We start from the raw sequence: 10,455 nt of genomic DNA on the forward strand, positions 1-10,455 counted from the left end.
TCATGAGTTCATATCTGAAAATAATAAAGAGATTACTATCTATCATTCTCTTTATATAAAGCTATATGTTTCAATTTCTTATGAATAAAGGGTGTCGAATGGCAACCAAGCCATGTGCTCGACTTTCGTGTTATGTCTGTCACTTATTACAAGATGGTCATCAAAATAAGCATATAGTACATCGTATGCATATGTTCATGTTTTTCTAGGTAAAACCATCATTTCTTTATTTATGTATTTGTCTCCATCCTTGTACTGTTACGAATTAAGAAACATATATTGAAGATTCGCCATGGACATGTATATGATGTATAATAAGATCATAAAGCACACTGTTCAACATCCGAAGATTCCCATTGTCGATTTCTGGTCTTCATTGGTGCATGCCTGCCCTTATTTGTTGTTTGTTTTCCTAGTAATTGACTCAAAAATGAAAAACAAGTGTAAACCAATAAAAACCTTAAACTTTCCAGAGGTTTACCTTAGTTTTGGAGAATAAATTCCCATTAACCTGGGGAGTTTCCCATTTCAATCCATTCACCTGAAACCCACCCATTCAAATTGGATACTTGACTTCTTCCTGGATGTTCATGCAATGTTCAAAGTTCTTAACTGTCAATCTTTGGACCCACTTCTGTCATAGGATTCAAATTAATCCTTTTGTTAAGAGCCAACTTTGACATTTTGCAAATGGGATAAGCCAGTCAGTCAAGCTTGATTTTTAATGCAATTGTTTCACTCATAATTAAATCAAACAATCAATGGCTTTGAACAATTCAAACGCACTAGAACTAAAATGAGGTACCAACCTATTGCTAATGTCATAGTGCAGGTGCACCAATCAAATGAGCTTGATTCTTTCCTTCACCAAATGATTATTAGCTTCCAAATGGATCCCAAAGGTTTTTTTTTTCTTTGTAATTATTTGCAGGTCCCTATCTTCAGGAAATCAATGAAGCAGACTTGTTAATTGTTTACTAGAGTTTTCAGCCTACAATTAATGGAAAATTTAATTGCTTAAACTACTTTATTTAATTTGGAATTTCATAATCGTCACCAGAATCTTTTAAAGAGAAAAATTGTAAAACTGGCTGAATATGAAATTTATTTATTGATCAATGGAACTAAATATTATGGGGAAAAATAATAAAAATATTCTTACTCATAATGTTTGTTACGTGGATGCCCAAAGTCAAATTTTTTTAGAACACTTGAAGATTTTTAGTGACATAATTATACAATTCAAGACTCGAAATAAGCATATAAAAAAATATATATTTGCATGTGAATGGTCAAACTATTCTTGCAAACGAATATTTGATTTAATAATCAAGTATATATTTAAATGTATCGATAAAAACAATTATTAATACCTTCACATGAATCCTAATGTAAACTAAGGTTCATAATAGCGGCTCAAATCACGCATTCATTTAAACAATAGCTGTTTATAAAAATTGACAGATATAATATTTTAAAAAAATTCTTAAATTATTTACAAAAATTTAAAAATCAAGATTTTATATTTTTATTTTTAGTTGAATAAATTTTTATAATTAAAGGTTAATTTGGAACCTAATACAAAAACACCTATGTTTTAGCACAAACTCTGGCTAACAATCCAAGAAATACTTAAATCTTGACCTCTAGCACTAGCAATACAATCTCTACTTCCATCCTCAAGTTAATTGACAGCCAAACCAACACCCAGGAGTCAGTTGAACTCCATTCCACGCCCACAATTTGCATCCAGTACCTTTACAGGGCCTCATCTATTTAAATTTTGGGCCACTTGGCATGATACTACAATTTTATTCATTTTAGTTTTCATATAACTGCGCATAGCAAACAATTAATCAAGCTAACAAGACAAGTGATCTAAGTCCTTGATCATATTCCCATGTTTTGTTTACATTTGACATTTGCTAGGAAAGATGTGTTGTTTTGTAGGCTGAATCAACTTACGTTTGCATCACCAAAAAGGAAGCAAAACCTGTTTATTTGTTCACTTGCAGAATGGACAGTGATGGGAAGATGTCGATGTATCTTTGGAATTGTGTTGTTTTGTGTTTGACCTTGATGAGCTACGTGGTACCTTGGGAAGGCCTGCAAACAGCTCTGCTGGATCACAGTAAATTTCAACCTCCTCTGCCCTCATTGATTCATCAACCTGAACGTGAAAACAAATAGATTAACGAATCCTCATGGTTTCAAAGCTAGGACTGTTACTGATGGGAGAAGTTCACCGGATGAGGCAAAAAGAGAAAGCTGCTTGAGAGATGTCAATGATATTGACTACTGTTTTTCACCACATTTTCTTTATCAACCTGATAGAATTCACCACATTGTTCAAGATCATGGACTAACAGCAAAATTCAATGTCCTATCTAAATGATTATGAATGATAGATAGCTTCTGAATCTGTAGAGAGAGAGAGCAGGGAAGGCACCTTCATAACTCCAATCCGATTGAACTCAAACCATTTCTCCCGTGGGGGCATGTCCTTTGTAAGGACCCCCGAAATAAGCCCAGTGCCTGAATTTGAAAGTTATCAAAGGAGGTCCTGAGTAAACACTGATTACTTCCCATGCAAATCCACGAGACAGAGCTGTCCGAAAAGCATCAAGAGATGATTCAAAGGTCTATTCATCTGATTAGTAGTACTGAAACTCCTCTGGCGGAGAGTTCTTTAGTAAGGCAGTGTAGTTTCCAAGCTTAAGATCCTCTTCCCCTGACTGTCCTTCCCTTCCTATTTATCATGAAATTTAGGTTGTTTACATCAAAGTCACCAACAACTTACTTGAAATCCATGGCTTTGAACGTATGATTGAAAAGGGTAACCAAGAGGATCAGATACCATTAACAATGAGCTTGAACTTTTCTGGATTTATAGTTTTGAAGTCTTGTAAACGAGTCTTGCGAGAAAGCTCTACCTCCCATGACTTGGCGGCATTTGAACAGTTTGTTCTATTGATCCTTTAGGCCATTCCCGCAAACTAATCAGAATAAAAGACCATACTCAGGAGAAAGAGAGACTAATCAACTGAAAGAACCAGCCACCATGTCTACAGCATCGAAAATGGGAGGGCCACCATGTCTCCACTCTATGTTCTCTGCTACTTCATTCAAGATTGAGCAGTATTTATCTCCTACAACTTTGGCCAAACTCTCCTGTTGTTTCTCACTAGCCATCATGTATCGAAATTTTGCAGAGAGAACGTAGCCAAGATTTTTATAAGGGGTTATACTGCAACATCCAAGAATGATAGAAACGGAAAATGCCCCAAAAGATAAAATTTCTTAATTAATTCTTAAGTGAGTTACCGATTGCTAGATCATTTTGCAATAAAAGAGAAGAATAGTGATCTGAGAAATTGAAGAAAATGAGCTGAAAAGATAACATTGCCGTAAAGGAATAGAGTGGTGATCTCAGGGAGGCTTAGTGGTATCTGAAATATCTGCTAACTGTAAGCTCAGAAGCTTAGTCACAATGGCGTATCTGCATTTAGAGTTCTACTAGATATATCATCTTATCTCAATTTATTCAATCTGGTATGTCTCATTAGCAGTCTTCAACTGAATTTCATCGCGGAAAGCCTTTCACCTTGTCCAGATTTCACTATCAAAAGTAAACAAAGGAAAGGCCAAATCAAATCTCAGTTATCACATCACATGCTTGCAAAGAAACCATGTCTTTGATATCAATTGACTTGTAATTCCTTATGCTGTCTCCAAAGCTACAATCAAATTAATCATCAAATTCTCACTTTGAAATGAAAGAAAACATCTCTTCAAGGTTTCATCAACACAAACCCAGAAATTATCTAAATAAGCCAAAAGCAATTGTCCATTATGGAACAATAACGGAGTCAACATAACCACAAAAATATCGCATTTTTCTTGCACTAGTAGCTGTAAAATCCAACAAGAGAGTTATATCACACTCATATAATAAGTCATTAGATTTAGTTGACTTGGCTAACCATCTCAAGTATAAATGCCATCCCTCCTAATGGCTCAAGAAAGAAAACACTACTGATGATGTAAGGATAGGCTAATGTTGACAGTGTCCGCATATTATGTTGAAAAAGGTCATCTTTCATTTCTCATCCCCATTTTCAGTCCTGCTTATGTCTAGCAACATCCAGAAGAAACTGATTCAAACGCTGGCCAAAAATATTTGTAGAAAATGATTCATTGACATGCTGCCTAGCCTGTTCCCCCATTCTCTTTGCCATCTCTGGGTCTTGAATGAGTTTAGCCATGGCCAAAGCAAAGTCCTTTGGAGTTGGATCACAAAGAAATCCAGTTTCTCCATTCTTAATTGTTTCCACAGGACCACCACTGTTGCATGCTATAACAGGTTTGTGTGCTGCCATCGCCTCTAATGGAACAATGCCAAAGTGTTCATCCTGCATTGAATTGGAAATGCTGTATGTTAAACTTACTTTTCAATCATTAATCCCATTAGTTCTTGAGAAAAATATATGCCAACATACCGTTGGTGTATAAAGGACACATAGGCATTGAGAGAGCAGAGAATTCCTTTCTGCTGTTGAGCAAGACGTAACAAAATTAACCTGATCAGCCACTCCTTCCCTCTCTGCTAAGCTTTTGAGCTCCTCTAAGTACTCCACATTTTCCCTTAGGCGTCTATCATATCCACCTAAAATTTAAAAGCAGAAAGAGACAGAAGAAATGTATGTTCATTTTACTGTAGAAAGTAATACCAGAAGGTGAAAGAGAGAACGAAACCGTTTATTATCCATATTAGAAACACTATTGCTTTCACATTTACATAGCATATGATGAGAATTTAAGTGAAATCCCTGGATCACAGTGATCCTTTTTCAATGGAATACCAGGTGTGCAACCAACAATTATAACTAAAGTTCTGCCTGTCCAACCTTCCCCAAGTAATTATTTGTAAGAAAACATATGAAATATCCTGGCCAACAGAGCATCTTCTCTATATACTCCACTGTGACAGTTGGATTTATCAGGGTTACCTATCACAGACTTTCTAACCTGTTAATACTGACATTGCAGCACAACAGTATTCTAGGCTATTACAAATATCAAGACTGAACTACAGCATTGAGAACTTCATTTTTTTTTAAAAAAAAAAATACACTTAATAAGTCACAAATCCTAATTGAAGTACTCCCCATTTCACCACAAAATAATAATGAGATGAAGATATTTTATCCAAATACAAAATCTATCAGTCAGCTTAAAATGTCCAATGGTAGCACTCATAAAACAAAAATGAGAAGGAACTTGCCAGCAATTGTCAAGTTAGCATCAGCCAGGGTAGAAGTTTGATGGATATTTCCTTCAAGAGTGTGAAGCATCGCAAAAGCAGAAACTGCTAAATCTATGTTTTTTTTCCTTTCAAAGCGATTGATGGAGAGAAAATTCAACCTAGCCCAAGCAACAAAATATAATTCAGAGTGAAGCTTTTGATGTTAAGTTTTACATAATTGAAAAAATGTTTCAAAATGAGAGTTTAAACAAAAGGAGATCATGGGATGTACGAGCATGTTGGTTACTTATAAGAATGTGGCTTCTCAAACTGATCCACATTAACTGCAGGGTGAAGAACAGCTGGTCTAATTCCTCGTGCATGAAGATGCTTAAATGTTTTCGCAAAGGTAGATGCAGTAAATCTGCTATTAACAAGTATCATATCTGCCATTCCTGCATCCCAATTTCCAAAACATAGCAAAAGAACAAATAAAGATGAACATTATATTCCACATTCCATAAGAACAAAGAGGCAGCACAGGGACCCAACCTGTTGTCAGTTCTTCTATAAAATCAATAGGTTTCCTGTACATCCTCCTAAGAAACGTTGTATGCTGAGCTAGTAACAAATCAGGAAAATGACAATAGAACACAACCTGCGAAAAAAGGAGCGCTATGTGAAAGAGCTATCACGCCAGAAATTCTAGATAACAATTCATATAGATTAATTTTATATACCTTTGTTGACTTTTTAAGTTTCACCAATGGGATGACAACAGAGACCTGGTCTGCTAGTATAACATCAAATGATGGCCACATGAACAGCACACAAAGAGCAACAAACATGCAGCGCAGATATGCACATACAGCATGAAGACGGTAGAAAATATGTCGTGGTAGGAAGTCACCATACACTGTAACTGGAAAGATACCTGGATAACCATGCCAGGGTGTAATTGAATTTCAGTTAGACCCAATTTCAAAACATTCTCCGACTTTTTTTAAGTCGGAACTAAGCCCAATTCTCTTCTCCTGCTCGGCTATAATCGAGCAGTATACTTACTGCAATGAACTTTAAAAGATAAATCATAATTCTGATAAAAATTTCTCTTTCCAATTTGTCTATTTTTAACTTCATAAATAAGCTGCTAAAATTATTGAAAAAATAGAAAAGAAATTTACCAGCACGGGTTTCCTCAAAGCATCGATTTTTGTCATGGTGAGCTGTGAAAATATGAACACTGTGCCCATGGGATGCTAATTCAACGGCCGCATCAACAATCAATCTTTCAGCTCCACCTTTAAATCAGAACAGAAGAGCAACAGCATTAAAAAATTTGTCCTTTTTTAATCTGGAAAAAGAAAATTAACTGATATTTGCTATGGAAACTAATAATCTCAACCCTCGAATTCAAATAACAAGATTAAGCTTTTTCCTACTCAAAATTAAAACTTTGAAGCCTAATTATCCACCAAAATAAACCTAAAAATTATCTCTCTTTTTTTCCCCGTTGATTTCTTCAATTTTCTCAGCAATCAATCAAAGGGCAGTAATAAAATTACCGTAAAGATTTTCCTTTCAAAATTTAAATTTATCAGCTGAGAAAGGGGTACCTATGCCAAGATCTGGGTGTATGATGGCAATGTTCAATTTGGAGCTTTGCTTTCTCTCCATTTTATTTGCTTTCCTTCAATGACCGACGAGATACAGCGTTTCGATACGAAGGGGAGGGATCGGAAAGAGGAAAGGAGTCGTCGTCAGAGAGACAAAGAACCAAGGAATAGGATTAAAATGAAGAGTTTGTACTTTAATATAATTTTCCCGCGTTGCCCTTCTTTCTCATCATTATTTACTAAGAAAAAGGAAGCACCACTTTTTCTCTCTCAAACTTCTCAGCTGAAAATATCCACGCCGTGGCAAAGGAATCTAAGTGAAATGACGGGAGAGGAAGCGGCAGGTCCCCCCGGCCCCAAAGTCCTCCGTCTCCTCTACTTCGCCGGCGCTGCATGTAACTATCTTCAATCAATCTCTTTTCTTTTCTTTTTTTTTTTTCCAACGCTAAAAGAGACTTGCTTTGATTAGTTATTTATTTATATTTACAGTTATCTTTACTATTGGGATCAACAAATGGCGAGAGATAGAGCGAAAATCGGTTCAGCAACAACAAGGGATTCATCAGCAGCCGAAAATTTTAAGCTCTACCAACGCTGCGACTAAACCCATCGAATAATCTTTCAGGTTTTTCAATTTTGAAGAACAAAATTTGTAGCAAATAATCGTTTTTGTGTGGAATTGTTGATTTACGATGATAATGTTGTCTATTCATTATATTAGTTCTAGTCTGTTTTTTTTTCTTGTTATTAAATTTGTATAATTTGGTCTAATTTCGTTCTTTAAATTATTAATAGCTATATCAAGCTGGTTTGGGTGATAGGGATTTTGGTTCTAGAGCGGTTCAACAGCATATACTAAAACAAATTGGTTATGGGTTTTCATGTTTTGGCCTAATTATGTGGTTTTTAAATTAAATTTCATTTACTTGCAACAGTTAATCCTGGGTACTGAATTTTAGAGAAATGTTAGTTGAATTCTATTAAGGGAATCCTTGAATGTTTAGGGTGTTTAAGGGCCAAAAAATGGTGGAATTTTGAGTCTTGGAAGGGATTTTGTAAACAGAAGTCGGAGAACTTTCACTTGTAGAGGACCAAAGAGACCAAACACTGAGGGCAATCCACAATGCAAGTGTGTACTGAAGTTTCATTTAGGGAGATCAGGAGTTGGATGTGGTGCCTGTTGCCTGTGGATGAAGAGATTTAACTTTCTTTTGTGGGTGAGAACTCAGAGATGTGAAGATCGGAGCTAATATAGAGCCTAGCAAAAGGGATGGAGTCAAGATATTTTAAGGAATTATACAATTTAGAAATCCATTTTGGATGTAAAATTTCTATTTCCATCTGTCTTGGTTTTAAAGATTCTTGTGACGGTGATTGTTAAATTGAATCTGATGCACTTCAATCAGATGAGAACCTTCATTAAAGCGATTAGACTTGAACACACTGCATAGAAATAAATAAGAAAAACAATCAAAAGACATCCAGTAGCATAAATTTCGGATTTGTTTGGTCTGATATAAACTCTGAATATACAACAGCTCAGGACATCTGTGGTATTATTTATGCTATTGATCACCTCAGAGGTAGATGTACAGCTGTTCTCTTGTCTGGCTTCTCATCTGATGAGCATAATTCTCATGTCTGCCATTTTCCTTGCAGCTTTTGAGTTACATTGTAGAGACTTACTGTTTTGGCCGCTGATTCGGGATAGCAGATTAGGCATCTCTCAAAGTCCCTTTCAATCTTCCCCAATGTTTTATATTTAATGTACAAGATTCATGTTAAGCAAATGTACTTCAACAGTTTCTTATACAGTTCTCTGTATACGAAGCTGGTGGCAATTAAATAACTGATTAAGCAAAATATGCTTGCAGTGCCCTCCCATGTAGCTCTTGGCTCTATAATTCTTTCTGTTGCAAACCTGCCAGTGTCTTCTCATTCTTTTCTTGGCTGCAACAGCTACACCAGCATCTGAAGATGCATCTTGTTAAATTTTGCTGCTTTTATTGCTACTTTGCATAGCTCTTAGTTTGCAAATTGCCCTTAATTGTATAGCTTTCAGTTCAGCTCATGTTATCTAGGTTATAACTGTTAAAATGGTTTCTTCAAATATCAACCCCACGAAGCAATTAACATTTTTTCTGGAATGAGAAAAAGAGTAGACATTATAATGTTAAATGGTTTGCATGTTGCGCAAATTGCAAAGCATCAGCAACAGTTGTAAGACTCTTAATTAATACAGTTTGTAGGTAGTAGATACTTAGGATTTGGCAAACATACCTGCCATGAGAATGAGAGCAGATGTCTAGCAAATTTTTATTGAAACCATTGTGTTTCAAGCAGTGAAAGAGAAGTTCAAAATACAGAGATTATAGCACAAGATAACTTTTTGGCTTATTTGACATTGGTATTGATCTTATGCATTTAAAAATAGTAATTAAATCTGTCTCAATTTGACTCGGGGGCTTTGTACATAGTTGTAACTTAGAGATCTTGGGATGCGCTTCCCAGGAGCTTGCATGCTGCACCATCCCACTCTCGGATGGGTTTTGAGGGTTTCTCAGCTTTCCATTGTCCTAACTTGTATGATGTTTCTTGGACCTTGTTAGGGGCGATTATTGGGCTTTAGATTACTTAGACCTGGAACTGGGCTAGAAGCCTCCTAGGCCAGCAAGCCCGGGTCGTTCCAGACGAGGCTCGGTCAATGATTTTCAACCTGACCCAAATTATTTTTTTATCATATGAATAATCTGTCATTTAAATTTAAATGAAAAATTAACTTTAGTATAAAATAAATTCCACTAGCCTTCATATTTATTGTACAACTCATGCCCAAGGTTTCCAAGGTGGCTTATGGACAACAACATTAACTCCAAGCATAATTTGGGTTAGTGATTATAACAAAAGGATCATCTCAATCAATACTAAAGAAAGATGACAAACGAAGTTGCTTCACTAAAGATTAAAATGGGTTCAAAAGAACAGAGAAACAGAGCGAAAAATATATTTAAATTCGACTCTTTAACAGAGAATACATGCATTACTCGATGGGAACACGTACGTCATCGAGAGTGACCTTTTCCTTTTGTTTGAGTTAATCACCAATGAGGATAGACAAAGAACACACGTAAAAACGTTCCCATTTACGTACAATTAATTAGGGCAAGGAGGAGACGATGATTTACCATCGAATTATTGAAGCTAAACATGTAAAAAAGAGTAGTGCCACTCACCGATTTATAACAAGTGTATGTCGTTTTGTAACTGTAGATTCTTCTTGCTAGACTTTGGTGAAACATTGGCTCAATCATTGTGATATCTTCTAACCTAATTATCCTAACAATCTCAATCACTTTTCAAGGGGCAATATGTCTGACCAAAACTCTCCTCAACTTTTGCAATGACAGCCACTAGACCTGAGCTTCTTGGAGGGGTTTCTGCTGGATAGTACCTTGGCTACCTCCCATTGATCAGAAGCAGAACTCAGCATCCTTCCCCCCCACAGTGTACAATCGCGATCACCCCTCCTTATTTTGCTTTTTACCTATTCAAATTTAACCCAACAATAATTTGCCTTGTGCTCCAATCTCTCTC

General features: G+C 36.0%; 2 protein-coding genes and 1 pseudogene across 3 annotated transcripts; 1 reads left to right on the forward strand and 2 right to left on the reverse strand.

Annotated features, from left to right (window-relative positions):
* Nucleotides 1–1,649: 1,649 nt before the first annotated feature.
* LOC110419800 (pathogen-related protein-like) lies at nucleotides 1,650–3,682 on the reverse strand (annotated as a pseudogene).
* Nucleotides 3,683–3,875: 193 nt separating this feature from the next.
* Nucleotides 3,876–7,001, reverse strand: LOC110419799 (UDP-Glycosyltransferase superfamily protein). The gene is made up of 8 exons (XM_021432909.2): nucleotides 6,862–7,001; nucleotides 6,430–6,546; nucleotides 5,986–6,179; nucleotides 5,798–5,903; nucleotides 5,553–5,700; nucleotides 5,285–5,424; nucleotides 4,500–4,666; nucleotides 3,876–4,412 (listed from the first exon to the last, which is right to left on the reverse strand). Exons 1-8 carry the CDS (start codon nucleotides 6,920–6,922, stop codon nucleotides 4,119–4,121), a joined length of 1,227 nt encoding a protein of 408 aa, XP_021288584.1. The 5' UTR covers nucleotides 6,923–7,001; the 3' UTR covers nucleotides 3,876–4,118.
* A 38-nt stretch (nucleotides 7,002–7,039) lies between these two features.
* On the forward strand, nucleotides 7,040–8,781 carry LOC149526997 (uncharacterized). 2 transcript variants are annotated; one of them, XM_089784045.1, is made up of 3 exons: nucleotides 7,040–7,256; nucleotides 7,351–7,486; nucleotides 8,521–8,781. In XM_089784045.1, exons 1-2 carry the CDS (start codon nucleotides 7,040–7,042, stop codon nucleotides 7,476–7,478), a joined length of 345 nt encoding a protein of 114 aa, XP_089640171.1. In that variant the 3' UTR covers nucleotides 7,479–7,486; nucleotides 8,521–8,781. The 2 variants fall into 2 exon arrangements, with proteins under 2 accessions (XP_089640171.1, XP_089640172.1); XM_089784046.1 differs by lacking the exon at nucleotides 8,521–8,781 and adding an exon at nucleotides 7,925–8,501.
* The last annotated feature ends 1,674 nt before the right edge of the window (nucleotides 8,782–10,455 follow it).

Source organism: Theobroma umbraticum, unplaced genomic scaffold (genome assembly GCF_002168275.2).
Source record: "Theobroma umbraticum cultivar Fairchild unplaced genomic scaffold, ASM216827v3 scaffold_67.0, whole genome shotgun sequence".
Classification (NCBI taxonomy): domain Eukaryota; kingdom Viridiplantae; phylum Streptophyta; class Magnoliopsida; order Malvales; family Malvaceae; genus Theobroma; species Theobroma umbraticum.

What these genes read in the sequence shown, in the direction of transcription:
- LOC110419799 (XM_021432909.2), bottom strand. Translation starts at nt 6,922, where the DNA reads ATGGAGAGAAAGCAAAGCTCCAAATTGAACATTGCCATCATACACCCA. An exon ending in TGCTAACTTGACAATTGCTG is followed by an intron (nt 4,667 to 5,284) that starts GCAAGTTCCTTC and finishes TTTAAATTTTAG; the next exon opens with GTGGATATGATAGACGCCTA. An exon ending in GTGTCCTTTATACACCAACG is followed by an intron (nt 4,413 to 4,499) that starts GTATGTTGGCAT and finishes AATTCAATGCAG; the next exon opens with GATGAACACTTTGGCATTGT.
- LOC149526997 (XM_089784045.1), top strand. Translation starts at nt 7,040, where the DNA reads ATGAAGAGTTTGTACTTTAATATAATTTTCCCGCGTTGCCCTTCTTTC. An exon ending in CTACTTCGCCGGCGCTGCAT is followed by an intron (nt 7,257 to 7,350) that starts GTAACTATCTTC and finishes TTATATTTACAG; the next exon opens with TTATCTTTACTATTGGGATC.